At 47.2% G+C, this 23791-nt stretch overlaps 12 protein-coding genes across 12 annotated transcripts; 4 read left to right on the forward strand and 8 right to left on the reverse strand.

Annotated features, from left to right (window-relative positions):
• Positions 1-420: 420 nt before the first annotated feature.
• POJ06DRAFT_1413 (uncharacterized protein) lies at positions 421-2039 on the forward strand. The gene is made up of 4 exons (XM_056184516.1): positions 421-937; positions 1000-1337; positions 1396-1768; positions 1824-2039. The coding sequence occupies exons 1-4, from the start codon at positions 820-822 to the stop codon at positions 2009-2011; spliced, it is 1017 nt and encodes a 338-aa protein (XP_056046909.1). The 5' UTR covers positions 421-819; the 3' UTR covers positions 2012-2039.
• Positions 2040-2606: 567 nt separating this feature from the next.
• On the reverse strand, positions 2607-4013 carry POJ06DRAFT_186075 (beta-lactamase-like protein; the record flags this gene model as incomplete). Its single annotated transcript, XM_056184772.1, has 5 exons — positions 2607-3263; positions 3316-3534; positions 3585-3659; positions 3708-3824; positions 3879-4013. Coding segments are annotated over 5 exons (1203 nt in total), but the record flags the coding sequence as incomplete, so codon positions are not given.
• A 1300-nt stretch (positions 4014-5313) lies between these two features.
• POJ06DRAFT_1422 (fatty acid desaturase-domain-containing protein) lies at positions 5314-7288 on the reverse strand. Its single transcript, XM_056184531.1, has 2 exons — positions 6974-7288; positions 5314-6915 (listed from the first exon to the last, which is right to left on the reverse strand). The coding sequence occupies exons 1-2, from the start codon at positions 7150-7152 to the stop codon at positions 5415-5417; spliced, it is 1680 nt and encodes a 559-aa protein (XP_056046911.1). The 5' UTR covers positions 7153-7288; the 3' UTR covers positions 5314-5414.
• Positions 7289-9893: 2605 nt separating this feature from the next.
• On the reverse strand, positions 9894-10731 carry POJ06DRAFT_264291 (uncharacterized protein; the record flags this gene model as incomplete). Its single annotated transcript, XM_056188994.1, has 2 exons — positions 9894-9971; positions 10576-10731. 2 exons carry the CDS (start codon positions 10729-10731, stop codon positions 9894-9896), a joined length of 234 nt encoding a protein of 77 aa, XP_056046912.1.
• On the reverse strand, positions 10540-11506 carry POJ06DRAFT_241962 (uncharacterized protein). The gene is made up of 2 exons (XM_056186171.1): positions 11209-11506; positions 10540-11168 (listed from the first exon to the last, which is right to left on the reverse strand). The coding sequence occupies exons 1-2, from the start codon at positions 11444-11446 to the stop codon at positions 10792-10794; spliced, it is 615 nt and encodes a 204-aa protein (XP_056046913.1). The 5' UTR covers positions 11447-11506; the 3' UTR covers positions 10540-10791.
• A 263-nt stretch (positions 11507-11769) lies between these two features.
• Positions 11770-13175, forward strand: POJ06DRAFT_241964 (uncharacterized protein). Its single transcript, XM_056186172.1, has 3 exons — positions 11770-12214; positions 12274-12862; positions 12925-13175. Exons 1-3 carry the CDS (start codon positions 12018-12020, stop codon positions 13132-13134), a joined length of 996 nt encoding a protein of 331 aa, XP_056046914.1. The 5' UTR covers positions 11770-12017; the 3' UTR covers positions 13135-13175.
• Positions 13176-13983: 808 nt separating this feature from the next.
• On the reverse strand, positions 13984-14355 carry POJ06DRAFT_234478 (uncharacterized protein; the record flags this gene model as incomplete). Its single annotated transcript, XM_056185790.1, has 1 exon — positions 13984-14355. One exon carries the CDS (start codon positions 14353-14355, stop codon positions 13984-13986), a length of 372 nt encoding a protein of 123 aa, XP_056046915.1.
• A 1339-nt stretch (positions 14356-15694) lies between these two features.
• POJ06DRAFT_1458 (HNH endonuclease-domain-containing protein) lies at positions 15695-17128 on the forward strand. The gene is made up of 2 exons (XM_056184591.1): positions 15695-16107; positions 16158-17128. The coding sequence occupies exons 1-2, from the start codon at positions 15861-15863 to the stop codon at positions 16817-16819; spliced, it is 909 nt and encodes a 302-aa protein (XP_056046916.1). The 5' UTR covers positions 15695-15860; the 3' UTR covers positions 16820-17128.
• A 1848-nt stretch (positions 17129-18976) lies between these two features.
• On the reverse strand, positions 18977-19775 carry POJ06DRAFT_1461 (uncharacterized protein). The gene has a single exon (XM_056184594.1). It carries the CDS (start codon positions 19552-19554, stop codon positions 19081-19083), a length of 474 nt encoding a protein of 157 aa, XP_056046917.1. The 5' UTR covers positions 19555-19775; the 3' UTR covers positions 18977-19080.
• A 354-nt stretch (positions 19776-20129) lies between these two features.
• Positions 20130-21716, reverse strand: POJ06DRAFT_1515 (uncharacterized protein). The gene is made up of 2 exons (XM_056184673.1): positions 21142-21716; positions 20130-21095 (listed from the first exon to the last, which is right to left on the reverse strand). Exons 1-2 carry the CDS (start codon positions 21654-21656, stop codon positions 20231-20233), a joined length of 1380 nt encoding a protein of 459 aa, XP_056046918.1. The 5' UTR covers positions 21657-21716; the 3' UTR covers positions 20130-20230.
• Positions 21717-21827: 111 nt separating this feature from the next.
• On the forward strand, positions 21828-22749 carry POJ06DRAFT_234482 (uncharacterized protein; the record flags this gene model as incomplete). The annotated part of the gene is made up of 3 exons (XM_056185791.1): positions 21828-22040; positions 22086-22435; positions 22500-22749. The coding sequence occupies 3 exons, from the start codon at positions 21828-21830 to the stop codon at positions 22747-22749; spliced, it is 813 nt and encodes a 270-aa protein (XP_056046919.1).
• A 345-nt stretch (positions 22750-23094) lies between these two features.
• Positions 23095-23663, reverse strand: POJ06DRAFT_264298 (ribosomal protein S26e; the record flags this gene model as incomplete). Its single annotated transcript, XM_056188995.1, has 4 exons — positions 23095-23145; positions 23219-23388; positions 23458-23506; positions 23568-23663. The coding sequence occupies 4 exons, from the start codon at positions 23661-23663 to the stop codon at positions 23095-23097; spliced, it is 366 nt and encodes a 121-aa protein (XP_056046920.1).
• Between the last annotated feature and the right edge of the window lie 128 nt (positions 23664-23791).

Raw genomic sequence — 23791 nt, forward strand, 5'->3', positions numbered from 1 at the left:
GCCGGAGGCGCGGCTAGCATTTGTGTAAGGCTAAGCCCGGCAGCGCGCTCTCTATTTACCGCATTTGGCCACTATTGTACTGTCGGCGATATATATTTGTCTTCTACTGTTAGAGTATTGCCGAATTTAGCGCATGTGAAATGGGAATGGTATGTGTCGTTGCCGGCAAGACCGAGTCATGCAACAGCTATACAAGTAAGAAATATGAAGTTGAGGCCGTAGCACATGCTCGAGTTCATGCACCCAGTAGTTTTCTCACCAAAGCAACCACCGGACACAGTAGTCTCCAATCCAACCATGTCGTAACTTTCTTCCATGATATCGTCAGATCCAAATAGCATTGATAACACCTTAACAAGTTATGCTATCGGCCATGTCCGCAAACACGTGAATATGATCGACGCGACCAATTCAATGACACGTGGGGCCCAAAACCCGCGCGCCTGGCTGTTGGTATTCTATATATCTTAAGCTATTGATTGCATTATCTCCCCTCGCAGTACGTCGAAGATAAAGCAGCGGGAACGTATGGAATATTAAGAGTACGGTTGGGAGTTGGTGCAATTCGGCGGAAGCTCAAGTGAGTTTCTCAGTTCTTGCTTTTCGGCGCGATCAGATCAAATCAAGCTTTGGAATACCGCAGCCGAAACCAACCTCATGGCCGAGTCGTTGAATGAATGCCCAAAAGGGTTCGGGTTGGTCTAAGCCGCACGTTATCGCCCAAATCCATGACGTGTTTGAGACGTTTTTTAATTACATCTCATATTCATACATGCTCATCCCTCGCATTCAGCTACACGAAATATCATCCACCATTTTATGACGGCCTCATCTGACCCCATTACGGTCTCGCTAGACGACTTGAAGTCTGGCGCAGCGGACAAGTACCTTGCTGACGCGTTTGGCCCTAATTCTCTCGGCATCTTGGTCGTGAAAGGTAAAATCACCAACGTTATTTAACAATGAGTCGTGCTGCATGCTAACTGCTGCACGACCCAGGTCTGCCCGCCAAGTACGCGGAACTTCGGTCTCAGGTCCTGTCCTACTCGTCGAAACTAGCCGCGCTGCCCGCGTCCGAACTGGCAAGACTCGAATGTGCCGAGTCGAATTACCTTGTTGGCTGGTCCTGCGGCAAGGAAAAATTGCTCGACGGCAAACCGGATACTCTGAAGGGCTCGTACTACGTCAACTGCTCGTTCTATGTCGATCCCGAGCTTGAAGGGGCAGTCGTTGACCAGGGCAAATATGCGGTTGATGATATCAGGGGGTATGTTGCCGGGAATATGTGGCCGCCGGAAGACGTCTTGGGTGGGTTCCAGACATGCGTCAAGGAATTGGTGAGTCGAAACCGTGGTTGCGTGTGTGGATTTGTTTTGGGCTAACGGACGATGCAAGTGCACAGTCGTGATAGATACAGCTTCGTTAGTAGCGAAAGCTTGCGACAGGTATTGTCTCGCGACAATCAAGAACTACACACCAGGCTACCTTGAACACATAGTCTCGACGTCGACGACGACCAAAGCACGCTTGCTCCACTACTTTCCGCCTACTTCCCACAATGGCCAAGATAATTGGTGCGGCGAACACTTAGATCATTCATGTTTGACCGGTCTTACGTCTGCGATGTACATCGACGAGTTGAATAACCCGACCAAAGAACTGGATATGTCGCCTGATCCCGACGCAGGCCTGCATATTCGTAACCGCGCTGGCGAAATAGTAAAAGTCGCGATCCCGCGCGACTGCCTCGCGTTCCAAACTGGTGAAGGTATGTCTCTTGCAATCTGCGTGCCTGACCAGCGGGGCGAGCTAACCGCGAACAGCCCTGCAAGTTGTAACAGAGAACCAATTCCGCGCTGTGCCGCATTTCGTTAAAGGCTCGAACGTGCCAGGCGTATGTCGCAACACGCTCGCCATCTTCTGCCAGCCGTCTTTGCACGAAATGGTGGGTGACGTCGATTTCGCTACGTTTGCAAAGAACATTGTGGCCTCGCATGTCATTGAATCATAGCCACAGTCTGACGAGATGGGAATCTAGTCGACAGATGCAGAATGTACATGAAATACTATAGGAATACATCACCTCCGATCTCTGTCGTCGAAAACAATCTAATATCAAACCATGTTTCGTCGCCTTTTTCCAACACCGCCAAAGCCGCCCGCCGAGATATTTCGCTTGTGAGACCAAAAAAGTAATCCTCACTCCATTCTGGCATGTCTTCGGTCCTTGAGAACTGTTGCTGTTGGGACGACGTGACGACGTCCTGCGCCAGTTGTGTCGGTATTTTCTGATCGTTCTCATCCGTCCGGCCCGACATCTTCCTTTTGCGATATACTGACCCAGGCGCTGACACCGGCATTTGCAGCAAGCCGGGTGGTCGCACCGATTCAATAATCCGCACATCGTCGCCTTTCCTTGGTCTCTGCCTCGAAGGTTTGATATCCGCAACCTCGTTTGTAATGCTCACTTCATCGAGCCGAACCTCATTACGACGATACCTAAACCTCTCAATGTCATCGAAGAAGAAATATATTTTCTGAAAACAGTATTTCCCGAACAGCTCCCCGAGCGCATGTGGATGCGTGACCATCCAGTCACTCACAACGCAAGGGAACACCTCCATAGGTTGAAATAACGCCACCAGATTACAACATTCCGTGTAGGACGAGTGCCGCGAGTATGGGACTTCTATAAAGGACGGCAATTTCTCGCCTGTGGTTGAGAGAATGGGATGTTCGGTGATGATTTCGAGCGAGTCGGACAAGCCTGGAGTGTCTGGACCTATCGCGTTGTCGTCCTCGGTATTTACTTCTTGCTTGGCTGACTGCTCACTGGATTTGTCGTCAAGGCCATCGCGAGGGTATCCGGCTCCGGGTTCACGGATTTGGGAACTGACAGACGGATGGATGTACACGACCTGCCGGCTCCGTCGTCCGTCACAGACGTAGCCCCGTTCACAGGAATGAAACCTGGTGCACGTTGGATCAAGCGCCAAGCATCCTTCCGAAAGCACTATCTTGTCCCGGTTGTCTATCGATGCAATACCATATCCGGTTAAGCACGGTCCGTAGTCGTACACGGCCGCATTGCCAATCGATTGAAATATGTCGTATCTGTACTTGTCCACGTGGATTTTGGTATTAAAAGCGGATGCGAGAGCAATCCACAGGTCTTCGTAGCCGTAGGTCCAGGCATTGAAGTGAAAGACTGTGTCTGCCGGATACTTACTGACTGCGTCTATCAGCAAATCCGTTCCTTCGGCCTCCACGTTTGTAAGCGCAATGCATCAACCAGGTAATCGCAATACGACACACCTTGGACGGAAAAATTGCATAACTTGAACACGGTCCACAAAACGTCGTGTCAAGATAGATACAATCCAGCTTCTTCCACCCGCGCGTATATGCTATCAAAATGGGATTCTGTCTTAATCCTTCGAGCCACCGGTTCTCTGCTCGGACATCGCCAGTGTATAGTATCGCTTTTCTGTCACTTTCAATAAGGAACATAGTGGATCCGGGACAATGATTGGCCTGTTCGTGATCAACGAGAGTTCACGAGAATCATGAGGCATTATGCATACATCAAACAACGTAACTGTGATTTTCTGACATGGATCTAAGTCTATTACTGTTGGTGTATTGTATGGGATTGCGCGCTGACTCGTTACCATTCAAACTTGACCACGACGTAAAAGAGGACTTACTAGCACATCGCGCCCGTTCTCGGGTCCAAGATTGCGATACATCCTCTGCGGTTCGATTTCAACTTCATTGCACAATCTAGCCAATCTCGCAGACTTCTTTTCTAATCGCAAAAGCAACTGTCATAATTAATGTCTGTAGGATCGATCGCACACAGGGCAAGCTGCACGCACCCTCTTTGTGGCCGGAGAGCAGTATACCACTGGCCCAATGTAATTTTCCAGCCCTTGTAAATGGTCCGAGTGGACATGTGACAAGAAGCATGCCTTCGGTGGTAATGTTTTCGGCTGTTCTTTAAAGTAGTCGACTAAGTTTGTGTCAGCGAACGTTGAGGTTGACTCATGACGCAAATGCGTATACTTCTGATTTCGGGGAATTCCTTTGGAATTCCTAAGAACGTGCTCTGCGAACATCGTTAACAGAATATCGGCAATCAGAATAACGACGACGGTACCATATTTTTGTGCTGCCGCAGAAATTCTAGGTGAGGAGCTCGTTGAAGGAGGCAAGTCAGCGCGCGCTGTGTTTACTAACGCGACTGACGCGCCGTCACGTTATCAGGGTTAGGGATAATCGTCTGTGGATAACCAATTTGCGCCGCTTCTTGGTTCTTATAACTATCTAATGCAGTCCAAGTATCAAACTTGCGACTGGCGCACTAATTTTGCGGGTGGCTGCAATCACCTCGCAGGTACGTGGGAGAGACGTTTTACAACAACATGCAGTTGCTGCTGCTCCAGCGTTTGTAACATGACTGACCCCTGCACACTCGCCCGGAAACTGATTCCGTCCTGGACCGATGCTGTTTGGATGATTGCCATATCCGCGCAATACAAATGCTTCGCGCTTGCTAACCGGGAACGTTGGCAAACGTTCATTCACTGGTCATGTGTCTGTTGGAAGTGAGCTCGCTATTCTGCCTCGACAGTTTTTTTAATTTTTGACTTGACTGTGACTGCACACTGCTTGAATTATAACTACCCCACGTTCTCGCTGTAAGTCTGCTCGGCGCCAGCTGGCTGCTCTTGCTGCAATACATCCCCCCCCCCCCCCCCCCCCCCCCCCCCCTCTGACCCTGCACTGAGCCGTGAGTTGGACCGGTCGGAACTGTATACATCTCGACGCACGCTCCAGATGAAAGTTTACTCTCTACATGTGCCAATACGTCAGCATCCACTATCGATTATGCGACCACGTCGCCCACAAGATCGATCCCGCGACAAACCTCGTTACCGTCGTGCAATGCGGCCGAGCACTCGCACGCGGCAGCATCCCCTGCACCGGCGCGCTTCTCAGGCAGACGTTCGAGGTCGCGACCGACCTGTGCCCGACGTGCTACGACAACGACGCCGTCCCGTCGCCCGAGCTGTTGTCGTGGGACAGACGAAATGAGCCGCAGTATGGGAATTTGAAGGGCAGGACAGTGTATTTGTACGCCAGCTATTTGAAGTTTCTGAGGGACGCGAAACGGCTCGAGGTCTACCATACTCATGGATGGAAAAACTGAATATTTTGTTGCTTGTTTCGGCATATCCTCTAGTTTGGATGCCTGTAATAGATTGTGTCAGACTACTTGTTATTTACTCTAATACCTGCCCGTATAATAATAGAGATTACATAAATGCAACCCATGCCATATGTTGCGCTCTATAGTCTCTTTCTCCAGAACCACCAAAATAATCAATCGACCGTCTACCACCTACACCGATCTACATCCCTTCTATTTTCCCCGTCGCTCTAGCCTCCTGCACCATGTGATTTGAGCAATCGGCAAATATCGCCGCCTGTTTGGCAATGTCTCCCAACCGCGAAATGACCTCCTTGTTCCCGTCCACGAACCCATAAATACAGTACTGCACGCCGACTTCTTTACAAAACTCGATCACTGGCTTCTGTGCCGCCCGCAAATTGTGCCGCGGCATGCGTGGAAAAAGATGATGCACGGCCTGGAACTGCAGGCCGCCGTGGAAAAAGTCAAACCAGGTCGGGCAGTCGACGTCCATTGTCGTCCTCAGCATCTTCTGCGCAAACGACTCTGACGCGCCCAGGTCGGCTGTCGACATTGCAAAGTGCGAAAGCGTGATCTGGACGTGGAGCGGCATCGTGACAGCGTGGCTTATAAGGACGTATCCAATTCGGATCCCCGCAGACGGGAGCGTTTGATACACTAGCTTATACCCGAACCAGTACCAAAACACGGCCATCCCGACCAGTTCAAAGTATCGCAACCAGGCCGCCTGTCCCTGCCGGGGGCCTTGCCCGAGCAACAGATATTCCCACGAAAGTCGGTAGAGATTGAACCGACCGAAGCACAGAATCGGATAGTACATCCAGTTTTGCACGCGAATCATGGTCCTCGCGACTGCGTCGTACTTCAAAAGGCGGTCGTAATACGTGGAGACAATGTCGCCGAAGAATTTGGTCGACACGGCGAAAAAAGGGAGATGCTGTATATCTGGATCATGGACTGGGTCGTTCGTGACAATATGATGCACGTTGTGGTTCCGTTTCCACCATCCCAGACTGAGCCCCCCAATGAAATTTGCTACTATTGTCCCTATGACATTATCCCAGAAGAAAGAATGCGTAATAGCGAGATGGCCAGCATCATGAGCTGTGAATGTGAGCTGATGCCAGAATAAGCCAAGGCAAAACGCCGACGTGAAGTACCACTCGTTTCTAAGAAAGTAGTACGCCAGACTAGCCAGCGTGACATAGCGAATGCATTCCCGCCCATATCCCCAATACGTGCATTGAAAGTATCCTTCTCGTAACAATTTTTGCTCGAGTTCACGGTACTTGCGTGTTATCATAAGCTGAGTATCGTAGTCTAGCGACGGGTACTTCTCCAGATCACGTTCCACTTGCTTGCGCTCGTATGCAGCAAATATATCTTCACTCACTGAAGCCTCGGGCACTGTTGGCGCGTAAATAATGCCCGCAATCTCCTTCTTTCCATTCTTGGGGTCCTCAGGCGCCGATTTTATCTGAGACATTGTTGACTTGCCGCGCGTGGTTGCTGTTGTGCTGCACAGTTCGTCATCAGACGATCCACACGCCGACGGTTCCGTTAACGAGACTGCCTCGTCGATCTGGTCCAATTTCCTAAACTTGCCCCCCTGAATCGGAGGAATAAAATTCTCCCATACGCCTTCCACACGTCCGATCTGATATTTCCTCGCGAGCACTCTCGTCTCGTAAGAATGATATCTGTAGAATTAGCCAAACCCCCTCGGTGACCTCAATTAGACAAGAATTCGAGACTCACGCATTGATCTCATCAGTCGCATCCCGTCCGACCATATGAAACACGACCTTATCACCGCCAGGATGCCGTGGTAACCACGTGTTAACGTGCAACACCCGGTTCTCGTAGATAACTATCGTGTTGCCGTCAGCGATCATTCCCTCGATCACTGCTCGCGACAGAATCTCGTCTCGTGCCATCGCTACCACGCTCAACCTTCACAGGTTGTTGTACGATAGATGCAAGACAGCGAACAACGAAACTGAGATCAGATACTGTTCGGAACTGTGCAAAGATAGGCGGGAGAGTGAACCGACGCAGAACCCTGGATTGGGCCTTACGGCTGCCCGAGTGGCCGACACCGCCGCACAACTCCTCACAGTTATTGCGACACGTGATCTGCCTTCCAGGGATTGTGTCTCTTTTAGGATACGAAACCGCCGGCAGTGATTAATAATTACTGTCGTAGGCAATCTTATATCCTTTTCTAGTGATATCTCTTATACCGCTACAACCAATACATATCTTAGCTGCAGATGTGCTGTCTACCTCGAGGACCTCTACTTTCCGGTTTACTTGTTTAACCTAGCAGCGAGCTATTGAGGTTTTGTATTTTGACCTGTATTGCATCTCTGAAGGGATCTGAACCGCTGACAGTGATTAATGACTGCTGTTCTCAACGTCCTTTCTATCCTATCTCTCATATGACTGCTGTTCTCAACGTCCTTTCTATCCTATCTCTCATATGACTGCTGTTCTCAACGTCCTTTCTATCCTATCTCTCATACTGCTACAACCGATACACTATCGTTACGTACTGCAGATGTGTGGTGTACTCTAATGGCCCGTACCCTGTTTCTTCTTCAACCTAGCAGCGAGCTGTTGTGCTTTTGTTTTTCAGGTTGTGTTACGACATTTGCAGAATCTTACCACTCTGTTGCCGGTTCACTGAGGTGGTGGATCCGGGGAAAGGTCAGCGTAATGGTCGCCGGCAACAGTATAGAGGGCACAGGGATTGGGAATGATTGGGTGATCTGGTATATATACCTGCGGGATAGTACATGTCGAATTTGTGCATCTATATGAGCAGGCATGTACTTATAGTAGATGGGTTATATATATCTGTATCTAGTTAGATATTCAATATATGTAGTTAATTATTTAGCAGATATTGCAGCACAATGTAAACCAATCCACCTGAATCAAGGAATGCGATCTGGTACATCACTTTGATGAACTTGGCACGTCAGTTTGTTGCACTAATAGTGGACTCAGTGTGTCATTGTGTTTTCGCTACTACGGCCAAACTTTTCAAGTGACACACTGGGGCCAAGTACGAAATGACGGACCTGGTCCTTCCTGCTGATATGCTCTGTACATCAGAGTAGCGTACCTAGTCATTGTCTGAATAGCGCACCTAGTGCCTCAGAAAGTCAGAATTAGGGATCGGCACGGATACACGGATAACGGATATATCCGTGGATATCCGTCGCGGATACGGATACGGATAGAGAATATGCGGATATGGATACGGATACGGGTAAGGTAATATTGATTAGTCATATCCACGGATACGAGTAACAAATACAAATGTAAAATAATAATACTGGGAGAGTTTAAGTGAGTTGCGATTTGCCAAATATTCAGTTGTATAGGGAACGGAAGTCAATGAATCCAGAATTTGGTGCGCGCTTGGCTGTGAGCGGAGGGAAGCTTGAATCAGAACACGGATCTGATTAGTCGCAACTGCTTATATATTGGGTTAGGGTTTGTTGTCCATTATTGAATGCTGGATATATAGCGATTTGCAGCCCAATTGAGTGATCAATATAGTCAGTCGTATCGTAGGATCATCCTCTTTCCATAGTCCTGGGCTCCAAACCAAAAACGACTGAGCAAGAGCCCCTTCAAGGTCACGTGAGTCGTATCCGTGGATATTACGGATATCCGTGGATACTGCGGATACGGATACGGATAAAGCCAATATATCTGGATATGGATACGGATACGGATATAGATATTTTACGCGGATACGGATACGGATACGGATAAGGAAAAATTAGCCTGGATATTATCCGTGCCGATCCCTACTCAGAATGACCAATCCGGTGCAAAATCTCTTTCCATAGGGTCGCAGAATAAATTTTTATCGCAGCGAATAAAATGTCAGCTGCGAATGCGAATGCGAATAATATTCGCATATTCGCAGGGCTTCAAAACCCCAAACCCTGACGAACAGGGCCCCTGGTTCTATAGCATCAAACTAAGATGTATTTTAATCAAAACCTCACCACCTGTATAGCGAAGTGAGAGCAGGAGACTATATCGCGATTCCCGTGTCGGAAGTGGCAGTCGAGAGACCGTTCAATAGCGGCAGGGATAAGCTGGGCCTTCGTAGATACTCACGAAGTGGGACACTATGAGGAAGCCTGTTTTGTTAAGGGAAATGTACTCCGGCGACGAATGAGAAAGTGCGGGTTTGGTTATTTGTAGCGCTATGCGCTGGGCCTTTTGTGGCGGGTGTGTGCCGGTGTGCCAGTAATATGTGCGAATATTGCGAATAATTGTTTTCTATTCGCATTCGTAAGCATGCAAGATCCAATTATTCGCATGCGAATTGCGAATATTCGTACGAATGCGAACATATTCGTCATTCGTGTCCACCCCTAGATTTGTAGGTAAATCCTTACAGTAGAGTGCAATCTACTCTAAGTGACGACTTTGCACGGTATTCCCTTAGGCCCAAGATAGAGCTACACCCCCCGTTACTAAAGCTACACTCTTTCCTCTTTAGGCAACTAAAATAATGCAACTTCTCGTCTCTGATATGGTGATACCATATCTTATCTTTGCAGCTTCATAAAACATCATCTTAACTAAACCATAAATTACAAATTGACATCAAACAGCATAAAGCTTCACCCTTCCACGGCTTGACCCTCTACCGGATGAGACATTCCTCGACCTCGCGGCCGGCCTCTGCCTCGCCGGCGACCTCTGCCTCTACCCCTTCCACGTCCTATGTCTACATTCGTATGAAGTCGGCCCTCGACAACCTCAAACCCAGACGGCACTCGGCGAGTTGACCGGTCGTTATCTGTTGACGGGTCCCTGGACGACCTCGAGGTCGTATCCTTTCGGGATTCTGAACCCAAATTCGATAATCCACCGGCTCTAGATCTCCGTGCTCAAGGTACCACTGCGACATGAAGTGTTCGGGCTCCAGAGAATCACCATCGGCAAGGATAGTTAGCTGAATTGTATGAGCACACGGCATTCCCATTGTTCTAGTGAAGACACCTGTACAAGGACGGAGAGCGGTGCAGTTAGGTTGTATTGCTTCATATGAGCCAGCAGCTTGTCTAGTGCGTATGGAGATATAATTCCGTTACAAGCAGCAAAGAGTTGCCGACTATGACGATGCTGACGGGTATTCTTTGCGCGTTCCACCTCCACGCTATATTCATGATATTGGTCTTTGAAGATCAATCTGAATGTATCCACAACGTTTTTTAGATCGCCAACAGAGTGGTGCAGCTGAAATTTTAAGGAACTATGAACTGCTTCGCCGCGGAAAGTAACAATCGTCCAAAGTGAAGTACATTGTTGGTCCAATATCGTACAAATTTCTCCTTCTTTGGTAACAGCTCATCTGACAGGTAACCCATAAGCGGCGGCTTAGATTCATAACGATTTCGGAGCTCAGCCATGGCTTCGTTGAATGACTCCTCTGTCTGGGCGTTGACAATGGATGCCAAAATTTCAAGAACTCGTCCCATTGTTCACCGACGTGCTCTGTAACCTGATTTCTTGATAAGGGAGGTCGGACAATAAGAGCTTCAGCTCGAAATATGTTTGGCATGAAGCTGGACATTCTTTGTGATCAATGTCTCGATGAATTTCGCTGTTGATGTGCCTTTCTGAGTATAATCATACGATCGATTGTAGACATCTCTGCTCAGCAAGGACAATCCGTGTGTAGTGTTTAGCACTGACGCAATTGCGTTAATTGATGCAGTAGAGTGCTGGACAAGGTGAGCATGGTTTCTCTGGGCGCGGCGGTCAAGGGTCGGTTCTTCCGGATAAGCTCTTGGATTAATACCTTCAAGCTGGTGTCCATCATGCTGGTCCACCAGCTGTGTAATAAGCCATGTATCATTGAGCTGCTTCTTGAAGCGCACCATCCAGGGACAGTCACAAAGCATGTTTCGTGCATCTTTTAGACGAGTGACGCCGTACTGCGTAGTCATTCGTACTTCCCTTTGTCAATGGAAGATTTCTGGTGTTCAAGGGCTTCTTGGCACATTTGCACAAAAGCAACAGTGTCTTTTCTTTGTCTTTGACGACACCATTTTTCACTGCGAAATTGTGATGGATCGCATACGCGTTGACAAATTGTCTAGCATGGTCTACCGATTCCAATACCATGCCAACACACAAAATGGTGTGGTTATTGACTGCGGGCGTAGGCAAGAAATCTACTGCTGGATCCATGTCTAGTGTCGCTGTGGGCAGCAGAATGATGCGATGATAATTGATGTTCAAGATATGGCCAAACGCGTCTTCACATTGAACGCGTTGTTTACTTAGAAGCTATTTACGCGCTCCTCGGATTTAATGCAGCTTTAGGTATCTCCGACGTGGCGGTGATGGTGATACGACAGTCGGAAGTGGGTATTGTACATTGCGCTAGTCCCAAAGAGGAATGGTTGGTTTAAGCCCCATGATTCTCCTTAATTAATCAACAGCACAACCAGTTTACTCGGCTGCGAGACAAACATTTTGCTACTTCCCCTTTTTACTTAAGAAGGGCGGAAATTTCGCTCTCACGTTGTTAACTGATTCGGAAATGGACGCAGTAATGTCAGGAACGTCCGCGATCTCCTACGGTTATACTTCGCGTGCAAGATCGACAACCGCGTGGAACAGCACCACACCCAGATCGACAACTGTGAACAAAAGTCCTTCGCCTGTGAGTGATCGATCAGATGAGCACCAGGGAAAGTATTTTAAGCTTGCGTGTTCGCCGGAATCTACTTCATCGACAACGGATATGTCGAGCGCGATGTCAGTTGCGCTCTCAAAGGACAAGTCGCCAGGGCCAGACGAGAACTGGATCTCGGAGTTTGACAAGGCGCTCAACCTTTTGAAGAGCAATGCGCCGGAGCAGTGGTTGGATATTCAGATGCCGTATTCCCAGTATTTGAAATTAGAGGAAAGCTGGTCTAAGATAAAGTCCGACACCTGTTCAGAGGATAAGAGGTATTATCCTACAAGACGAGTTTGTTTCCAGATACTTGCTGATGATTTCGACATTGTAGCTACCCGCGCTTGTCATACAACAGTGTCACTGAGACCGTGACCGTGGTGACGGCACCAAGAAACCTGCATGAAGTTGCGGCTTCTGAGCTTAGATTACAAATCATGAACGGTATTCGGAAATACCTCTCTCATCACAGCCCCGAAAGCTTGGGCAGAATTGTGGATGCTGGATCTAGCGATGTACGAGGATCTGGCGGTGGCTATGAGCATAGCGTGAAACAAGCAGACGGACTATTCCAATATATAGGTCCTGGTGCCGGCCCTGCGACGGTCGCATTTGAGGTTGGGTTCAGTCAGAACTATGACTCCCTTCTCGGTAACAAGGACATGTGGATCCAAGGCTGTCATGCTAAAGCCTGTGTACTGATATGCCTTGATGAGTCTCCACGATTTCGAAATCCTACTGAGCCCGTTGAGAATATCGGAGACGTCGCAGCAGAAAAAGCAGCTATGAATTTGCATGCACTTGCAACTGTACCCTTGGACGGCTCATACTTCCCACAGATCCGCTATCGCGATCACGTTTGGGCCGGAGGTGTGACAGAAGCATTCATTGAAGTCTGGCGAGCCGATGGCCATGAGAAATTCGTGAGTGATAGAATATTGCATCATATTGTGGAGGCTAGCTGCTCACAGAAATGTTATTGTAGCCGCTGATTGAAGACAGGAGGCCCCATTACAATCTTACGACAACACTTGGCCTTCATGTCAGTGACTTTTTCGAGGATGATGCGTGGCAAGCCCTGGGAATCGAGGATTTAGACATCCCTTTTGATGGCACTCTCTACTTAACTCTGCTTGTGGGCGCAATGGTTAAAATGGCTGAAGGCAGGTTTGCAGATTTCATCACAACGCAATAATTCTGTAATTTTAGCGTTGTCCTTCTCATTGCTTTGTTGCTCTGTTCTCCTTGTCGCTTTGTTGCTCTGATCTTATCGTTGCTTTGGGCTTTGTTCTCTTTTTTTTTACTTTATAACATACGTACAATCAAAACTGGGGGTGCTACGTAGGATCATCCTTGAGATTGACAGCGTGAAATATCAGGAGCCGTGACTAATCACTATTACATATACCAAACGAACTGCGCAAGTGATCTTACCAGACGGAGAGGTAGGATCCTATTTCGTGGGTTAGAAGCATGTCATCTAGTTCCCAAGTTGGCTAGACATATTAATGTCATGTTATAGTTGCAATATTTTATATTAGGGCCGCTCCGAATTTCGCATTTGCGAATAACGAATAACGAATATTATTCGTAGGATGTCCGCGCAACGAATAAAATTGCGAATATTATTCGCCGAATATTCGTTATTCGCATATTTATTCGCAACCCCTGAAACCTCAAAGTGCTCATAGTTTATTACGGTTCCAACACAAGAAGAAGCAAAGGCATTAAGGCATAAAACGACAAGCAAGTGAAAGGTGGAGGCATAAACCAAAACGAAAGACGCAAACCACAAAGCCCAAGACTGACGCACTGTAATATGTACCTGGTAAAGCAACCTCTCACTAGGTCACAGAGCAAGAAAAGTGCGCAGCTCGCTATCAATTTACTCCTTACATCACATTGAGCTGGAAGGCTGTAAGAGGCCATATTGGCTCTTGAAACTGTGAATTAAATTTATTATTAGGGGGCATCCCCTGAGCACGTGATTAGATGCGAATATTTCGTTATTCGCCGAATAAATTACGAATATTATTCGCACTGCTCAGGATTTGCGAATAAAATTGCGAATATTATTCGCAGCGGTTGGGACTTGCGAATAACGAATACGAATAATGCCGATTACTAGGAATATTCGTATTCGGAGCAGCCCTAAGCAGTGCGACAGTGGAACTCTTGCATCCAGAGGGATATCAGCGAATAAATTCTCATAAGTCTCTGATACACCAACTTCGGCAACCATATTTACGCTTCCAATATCGGGATTAAAATAGGCGAGCCCACCATCAGACATTTTAGCTGACTCGTTTGCATTGTCATCCAGAGTATTACGAGTCTCGTCAAAAAGAGGCCTGAACCGTTTACTGAGCTCGCCTCTGCCATTGTTTCCGAGTTCTCTGCATACCCCGCGGGTCATAGATTCACTGTTGGACGAATTGTACTGCCCTCGCATGCAACAATGACTGACAAGTATATATTGTCACTATGGAATCTTTGGAACAATACTCGACACGTGGATAGCTGCTAGTAAAATTAGGCAGCAGTCAGTGGTCTCATTTTGTGGTCATATACCCTTCACCTCCATAGAGTTTGCGCTCCTCATCTTCTAGGGCCATAAAGAAGCTATAAGGCTAATAAGGCTTGATTCAGATAAGTGAATCATATATAGAGGCTAAGATCATAGAGAGCGGCAAGACGGCTTACTAACGTTGAGTGCAGCAACGCGTAACTGAGATGGAATCGTGTCGGTCTATGGGATAAGCTGGAGTCGATGTCAGACGTAAATGTTAAGGGATTCCTTGCAAGACGAGAAATTTTAGTTAAATAGCTCTACAATCCGGTTGAATACGATCGGCATTGAAAATCCGCAGCCCCGCTGAGTTTATTTTTATCGCGTCACTTTACGAGTACTTTGACAATTCTGTAGCAAAAAAAGGGGAACTGAAGCGTTAGGAGGCAGGAACAGACTTAAAAATAGAGATACCGTGGACGATTAAATGTGCAAGGTTTTTAGTTGCCAGCCGGCTCCTTATTCAAACCGTTCGGCATTAAATCAAAGCCTCAAAACCGCAACCTATCGGGTTAAGTGGGCAAGTATCTTATATAGACCCAATATCTGATTTAATAACAAGACGGGAAATAGGTCATACTCTTAGGCTACGGCGGATATCTCTCTTCAGAAACAAGAACCGCCCGGCGCCTAGCAGCTCCCGACTTCAATTCCAGAGCCTCAGAGAAACTTTCTCATTCATTCTGGACTACTCGATAGTTGGCTTGGTCGCGTGATTCCCCGCAAAGTCAAGCATGTCATCTAGAACAGCATGCGAAGCGGACCTTAAACATCCTGTAAAGTTTCAAAGGTCACTTATGCAAATTCTCTGCTGGACAGAAAGAGGAGCGATTGTGTTAGTCAGTGCGAGGACAGTCTTCATGAGGAACCTTTAGAGCGGCACTTTCTGACCATTGACAGGAATCTCATATTCGACCAATCGGGATATGCATTTACTCAGTGTCAGTGTTGCAGCGTTGCCAATTATCGAGAAAGAAATATGAAAACTTGCTCAGGATCCGGCCTAGACGCAACCTGTAATTGCGCTGAAAGGTAACGATCTCCTGTGCAACTTCACGTTCGCTGGCGTATAGACTTGCCAAGCAAGATCGATGACCTTTGCCGTGAATGGGAACCTCGCAGCACCGAAGAACTCGAAGCATCATGGGGAAACTTCGAATTGTATAACCAGGCCAGAGAAAAATCGCGGACAAGCTTGGGATTCAGTATGCTGTCTTGCGTAATTCAGAGACTGCACGGGTATATCTGAGCGCTAACAACTTGCGATCTAAACGGCATGCAGGTAGGTTTAGGGTGGGCCCGGCGCCATTTCCCCGCAGGTTATAATTCTGCTTGTAACATTATCCTTCAATATGGCCACAAGCAGAGCTATTGGTCGAAATGTTCACTTTTACGTTTTTTCTGAACCTGATGAGCCGCTCGGTGGGTTGAGATTGAATCCATCAGTAACGGCAAAAAACTTTCTCTATATGCTGGACATCCTCATAGTCGCGTCGGGCCCGTATAGAGTGATTTTACGCAGCGCTGGGGTCGACTTGAGGCCAACAGATGATGCTCTCACACCAGGAGATTATGACATAAGACCTTACTCTCGCAGAAGTAATAAAATATGACCGCAATTCTGTGTGTACCCACTTACGATTAAGCAGCCACAATCGCGATCACAGAGGAGCCTTGTATTACTCGAATACTTTCAAGAAGTCTCACGGGTAGAGACGATTTTTTTCGTGCTCGGGTTCGTGAAAGGGATGGAAAGTGCGTGATAACTGGTACTGTCAACGGTAATGCTCCTCTTAATATATGGAGAGGTTTCGAGGCCGCCCATATCTTCCCGCTTTCTAGTGAGGAGCACTGGTTACAGAAGGGATATTTGCAGTGGATTTCAAATCGGAAGGGAGATCGCGATACTGGGATTAACTCTTGCCAGAATGGACTGCTCATGCGTTCCGATGTCCACCAGGGCTTCGATGGTTTTGATTTTTCGATAAATCCAGATGATGGCTATAAAATAACCTGTTTCGATAACAACCCTTCCGGGATAGACGGCAGAATGCTTGACACTATTTGTCGTGAATCGAGAGGTGAAGAGGGTGCAAGGGACGAACTATTACGATGGCACTTTCGTCAGGCCGTGTTGGCCAATATGAGAGGGTCTGGAGAACCAAGCTTTGAAATGGATTTTCCACCTGGATCCGATATGATGGGGGAGATACTCTCTGGTCCAGAGCCAGGTAATAGAATGGAGGCAGAGCTTTTCTCAAGATTGAATGGGGTATTAGATAGTGGAGCAAAATCTCATATTGTAACATAGTTTATTTTCTGCTGATATTAAGCTATTGCATTATGACCATCGAAACTCAGGGGCCAAATTGTGGTTAAGGGATAAGGGTAAGTCGAAGCATTTGTCGATATCATGTTATCAATGTCAATATCACATATTTTACCGTCACGTATGACCAAGTGACAAAACCTATATGACGATAGCTCGATAAGAAGATTTACTAAGCTATTCTCATTTTGTTTTAGCTAATAGCTTTAGTTAGACAACATTTAGTGCAATATTCATCTTCTGCCGCAATTCGAAATGCTCCTCGTTTGCGCGACTTATTACAGAAACTACCAGCAATGGAAAGCCACGTTTTGTCGGAAATCTCTGGACTGACATCAGAATGTCGACCACAGTAAGCCCAAAGTGGGTTCACGAATCCAGCAACTGATTTGGGGGAATAATGATGAGTGCAATCTTGTAGTGCGCACCCTTGATGAACTCATCTTTTGGTGCGGCAGTGCAGTTCCATCGAATCACAAGACAATGCTGGTACCGATGTGAATCCGGTTCGTCCCAAAATCGATTAATAATCGTTTAGCATTGTACCAGTATATGGTGTTGAAACGAGGTATATTTGTTGTCAATAGTACTCTGGCCTGATGAAAGTCACAAACAATTTCAAGGCGCGGAGGAAGTCGATTGGACATGCTATGAAAAGGTCTACAGACTACGAAATTGACTTGGAATACTCGTATGCAAGGCTAATATATGGGACAATAAAATATCACTGCAAACTGACTTGGTTCGGATTGAGACAGAAACTCTTGCTTTTAGTAGATAATAGAAACATCGCACGAATGACGCTGACGCTGCGGCCGGTCCAATTTGAAATGTGCGGCACATAAACAAACAAGCTATCTGCTTTCAAACGGTTCTCGCGAGCTTCCCTACCTGTGTCGCGTTCCCTACTTCCATTCGTTATCTCAAAAAACGCACTATCAGGATATTCATCCATTACGTCATGGCTGCCGTTTGCGGAGACTACGATCCACTAGCAGGTTCAGCCTCACGCAGCGTGGCGCCGATCATGATCCTGAAGAAGAGCCCGCATGCGAGTAAGTGCATCAGGAATTGCCCGAGAAAGAAGCACCCAAACGACAAGATCGATTCGAGGTCGGTTAAAGCAATGGAGGCAATCGTGCTTGATCTTCCGCCAGTGCGATTCAACAATCATCGTTGTTTTCAGGACTGGAATTTCCGTTTCATTGACCGATCGTGCCCATAGAGCCCACTGACTGGGCTGATACCAGTTGACCCAGAGGTAGGCCCACAATCGAAAGTAATTTCGCGATCTGCACCAGTAATACATTTCATCAGCACAGCGGCGATGAATATGCTCTGCAGACAGGTACGAGCCATTTCGGTCAGGGATTAATGGGTGGGAATTGTAGTGCCGAGAAAATATATCAAGTACAGTCTCCTGCTCATTGGCTTTTGTCGTTTCCATTCGACCTTGGGGAGCGATATTCTCTGACCGCGAGTGGCAAGTGCAACGACCATATCGATGTTCCCCGTTAGGGCGATTTGTTGGTATCGAACCCCAGCAAATTTCCAGGTCTGGGATTAGCTTTTGAGCTTCTAGCGGTTTGTATTCTCCCTGAGTGTTAATTTGACGTGAAGACATAAGCTTTGCGCGAATCGCTCTTCGAGCATGCCAGTAACATAACTGAATTCTCGCATTTGGCCATACCTGGCGTATTGCCACAATCTCAGACAAGTCTTTGTCGGTCCCAAAAAATGTCGGGTCGAATCCAGAATCTTGAAGCGGCCGTAAAAATTGATCCAGAATGGCCGTGGTTGCTCCTGGCTCTGCTCGACACACGCCATGGCCGTTATCCTTAAAAGTGTCCATAAAGCAGTAAGCTAATGGGACTCCCGTGCCATCGACTTCAGCTGGGATTGCAAATAATGTCATCGCCATGTTATTTGTCCCAAAGGTCGCATCCATGGCCAATTCTTTCGTGCGTGGGGCAAGAGCGCTGATGGAATCAGAAATGTAAAACGCCATTCCACGGACATTGGCTACGATATACATGGATGATTTATAGTTTATGTGTTCCAAAAGCAGACTTTGAGCTGAAACTAAAGGTCTGGGTCACGTCGCCATATTCTTGAATTCGCTTGCTGCCACTGGTAATAGACTTGCTGAGAAGTTGCAAACTCCCACTCAGACGGTTGTGCTACTTGTAAGTCCCTGTATAACTCTGCTGGCGTAGATAAGGCGTTTCGGGCTCGAACAAATTCTAATACCTCTCTGGAAAGTGTCCGGTCCATGTACGGCGCATGGTAAGTGTGTCGCAAGGTGATTGCCAATGTACGATCTTCGAGTGACGGTTGGAATGCAACGTAGCTGTGACACGAAAACCGCTCCATTCGTCATGCGTCGCGCTGTCCTGTCGCCACCGAAGGGTTAACGCGATCGCCATCCTGAGAACTAAAATACACATAAATTTCTCCTGCTTCATCCTTCGATGCCAAAACCGAAAGCCACCTTTCCTCCAAATCACTTCGACAAGCATATTTATTGCCTGGTTTAAAGGAGAATGGTCAGTGGAGCCATCCTGTGGTTGTACGGGTAGCTGGGAAGCGAAACCAACAGGTAGACTGTCGATATTGAAGATGCGCTTGAGATCAAGACAATGAATTTGGTCCTGTAGTAACGTGAATATTAGCAGAAGAAAATTAATTGGAATTAGAACTCTACCGGGTGGTTCCATGAGTGAACCTCTTCCTCGAAAGTATCCCAGTCATCGTACAATAGGTCTCTTTTCTTCCCAATGTCGATTACATAGCTTCTTCGTTCTTGCGGATTTGTTCGTCTCAAAGCTTTCAGAATCACGAAAAACGCCACATTTAGAACACCAAATTCTAGTGTCAGACATGATCAGAAAAAAAATGAAAATTGGATTCCGAGAAGTGCAACGAGGTTAGATGACGCGAGATTTGGGTGCGTAAACAAAACATGGTAAACAAACAACAAACACGCCACGCGGGATTTAAATCACGTGACCCGAATTTTTTTGGGGGACTTAGGTTCCTCTCCAGGAACCGAGAACTACATTAAAACGTTGGGTCTGGTGCCGATGGAGAACTGCAGACGGAGAAAAATGACAATTATTTCCGAATCTGTTGCATTTGTTTGGAGATTTGAATTATTTTGGCAAAACATATCTACAGTAGAATCCTGTTAAGCCGATTCGCTGTAATCCGATAGTCCCGTCAAACCGATGCTATTTTCTGTAAAAATTCGACTCATGGGTATTAATCCATTTCAATAAGCCGATAACATCGCTAAACCGATATGAAATGGCTGTAAACATTACATCGGCTTAACGGAGTTCTACTGTATTTACAATTCATTACTATCTACAAAATCTGGATTCTGATGCACAACTACTCATACCGGGCCGCTGAATCAATAAACTTCTGTCTAACATCCTCTATCTTCATAACTGTAGGTTTGCCTGTCCGTTGTCGCAATGCAACAGTTCCATCCGACATCTCCTTGTCGCCGACTACTCCAATGTAATTGTATCCCTTCTTAATGGCCTCTCGAAGGCGATGCCCAAGCGTGCTTGATCGCTCGTCAACGTCAACGTAAAAAGTACTAGCATTGAAATCAAGCAGGTCTCCTTTGTCACCGCCTGGCACTCCGGATAATTCCTCCTGGACTTTGCGCGCATATTCAACATGTCTGTCCGCAATAGGCACAATAACGGCCTGACGGGGACTTATCCACAGAGGCCACCTTCCCTGAAGCTGTTCAATAATGACCGCCATAAATCGCTCCACGGAACCAAACACCGCTCTATGAACCATAACTGGTCGATGGTCAAGCGTGTCATCTTCGCCTCGATACGCCAACTCAAATCTTTGCGGCAGCTGAAAGTCAAGCTGGATAGTGGCCGCCTGGTGTTCCTTTCCGTTGCTGTCTTTGATCAAAATATCGATTTTGGGACCATAGAACGCGCCGTCGCCGTCGTTGATCTGCCAGTCCTGACCTGACTCCTCAAGCGCATCGCGCAGGTCTGATTCCGCCTTGTCCCATTCTTCGACTTTGCCAATATACTGTTCTGGTCGTGTCGACAGCAGTAGTCGGTACGAAGGGATCTTGAAGACCTTGTAGACGTTGTCGACGAGCTTTAATGATGCTTTGATTTCGGCTTGGACTTGGTCCGGACGACAAAAGATATGCCCATCGTCTTGATGAAACCGTCGGACACGAGTGAGACCAGTCAACGCGCCTGACGCTTCGTTCCTGTCCGAAATTAGCAAAACGCAACTAGACTTCCCGGGAGACGTACCTATGCAACGGCGAGAAATCCGCATATCGAATCGGCAAATCTCGATATGACCGCTCTGCGACTCCATAAATTAAACAATGGCCCGGACAATTCATTGGTTTCAGGCCATATTCCTCCTTAGTCTCCTCATTGCGCCCGCCAACTTCGAACATGTCTTCCTTGTATTTTTCCCAGTGCCCACTCGTCTCCCATAACGATCTCCGGTAAATAATAGGCGAAACAACTTCCTCGAACCCAAAAACTTTCAATTGCGCGCGCATGAAGGTGAGTAGTCGGTTGTAAATTCGGGTACCATGCGGCAGGAGGAACACTGAGCCGGGAGTCAGCGGGCTTATCATATATAGTTCTTGCTGAGCGCCGATCTGGCGGTGGTCCAAAAAGACATCGCCAGTGTCCTCACCATCTGCCGCCGACGGATTAGAGAGGGACGAGCACAATCGCGTTGACAGGCGCCATTGCCGGGACTGGAAGCCTAGGCACGCGAATTTGGCGCTCCGCAGAAGTAATGGCCGCATTAGATATCGAGCTTGAGCTGGGCTGCCGAAAAGCCCAAGGGCTGATATCTTAGTCTCACGAAGTCGCGCCCTCTGTAAACTTTACCATTGGGAGTCGGAGCGGCGATGTGGTCTCCGGGCATTGCATCACCATACATGCATCAAATTTAAGGATTGCCAACTGCCGCAACTATGGTTTCGAAGCTAACATTTAAAAATGATATGCCGAAGAAGCGAAAACGCGAGAAAGCCGTAGAAGAGGACGATCTAGACGTCGGATACAAGAGCAAGCAAGTGACATCCTCCGAGACTCAAAAATCTCAGGACGATCACGAAAATGACGAGGAAGGATGGGTTACTGCGAAATCAAAGGATGATCTTAATGGTCCTTGCATGTTTATACTAGTAAGTACCAGCCGAATTTTGTAGTATAGTGATTCATAGTGGTAGAATGACTCTCCGCCCGTGTGCATGTCCAGTGATGGGTCTGGTAAGATCTTTCCGACCGTCGTGAAGTCATTTGATCCCAGCAATGTTCAGCAAGTTTTTATTCTTGGAAATATAGTCCAATCTGACAAGTATACACTAAAATCATACTTGGGCAAATATTTCACAGTATCAAAGTACGGAGTTTGTGAGGCAACATCGGAGGCTATCGGTCGTGAACAGGAATTAGAAATCGAGAGAAAGGGCACCGGTGACGGATGGGTTATCAGGAGCGCATGGGATACATATATGTGCCTTAGTCCGAATGACGTGCGCTGTGACTCGGAATCAGTGGGCTTCAGGGAGACATTGTTGTACGTTTGATTGACCGGCGCCAAGTATGATATGGAGATGATAAACTGACGCGAAGATATGTAGGATCCGCGTACAAGCCAAGTTCAGGAAACGTCCAAAGAAAATCATAGACGAGAGTCAACGGAAGATACATACGAGGGAGCTCGAAGAGAAAGTAGGGGCTCCCTTGGACTACGACACTGTCAAAATGCTAAAAATGGCCTTCAAAGGTATATACGATAAATTGCAAGTTGCAAAATCGCCACTAACGGCTGTAAATAGATGGGCGATTAAACGAGGCGATATTGGACGTGAAGGAAAAGAGGAAGACTGATCACCGGTGTTAGCCGGTGTGCTCGATATATACGACATAGTAAAAAGCGCGAAGTGTATGATATGCATGGAAAAAAGCCACCGGTGGTTGAATGTGAATCCAGGAAGAACGTGTCATCTGAAGACCCGTAGTAAATGCTGATATACCGTAACATACGAACCCAAAAGCGACTTGCGGAAAGTCACACGGGCCATTCTGATCATATAACTTGTGATTCAATTATTGTCACTCAATATGTCGATATGTTACAATGACGATATACTAATGATGCATATCTACCACACCCAACTAATCATAAGTGACTCGCAAGCTGACTTTCCTAAACTTTTTCATAAACCAGGGAAACTACGCAAAGGCGGTCCGGGCAGCAGTCTGGGGAGTGATCTTCTTTCCGTCCTAAATATAAATGAATTAATACCAAAATACTTCCAAGCCAGTAGCTGACTACCAAGGAATAAGGTATAAATACCCTGTTGTAGCGGACACGGACGGGAGGAGTTCGGATGCGGCGACCCTCTCTCGAACGAACACGGACGATCTTGCTGTGGATAGCGCACGAAACACAGTAGTGAAGCTTCAAGTAGAGCTTGGGAAGAGCGTACTCAGAGTACACGGAGGCATCAGAAATATCACGGATGGCTGTTCAATATTGCGAATCAGTCAGAAGGTCATTCACTGACTAGCGCATAAATAAAATTGCTGACATACCTGCACTCTCCACAATGTTTCGGATGGTGAATCTCTTTATGCTCTTGTCCTATATGACGCATCAATTAGCAACGGCGTCTCGCTCCAAAGATACGAACGTAAGCACATACCTTAGGGGTGCATCGTGAGCAGTTGGAGCATCGAACAAAGTTGACGTGGCCACGTCCCTTCTTGTTACGTCCGTTGGACTGGCGCTTCTTGGGCATGATGACTGAATATAATACAAGAGCGGTTGCGAAAAGTGTTGTTAGACAGTGTCGAGTAACTCCAATTGAATGAAGACCGCAATGAGAGTCCCGAACGTTCAGAGCCATCCGTTGATAGTGTCGAACAT

The sequence above is a fragment of the Lipomyces tetrasporus genome, assembly GCF_029532465.1.
Source record: "Lipomyces tetrasporus strain NRRL Y-64009 chromosome Unknown POJ06scaffold_1, whole genome shotgun sequence".
NCBI classification, from domain to species: domain Eukaryota; kingdom Fungi; phylum Ascomycota; class Lipomycetes; order Lipomycetales; family Lipomycetaceae; genus Lipomyces; species Lipomyces tetrasporus.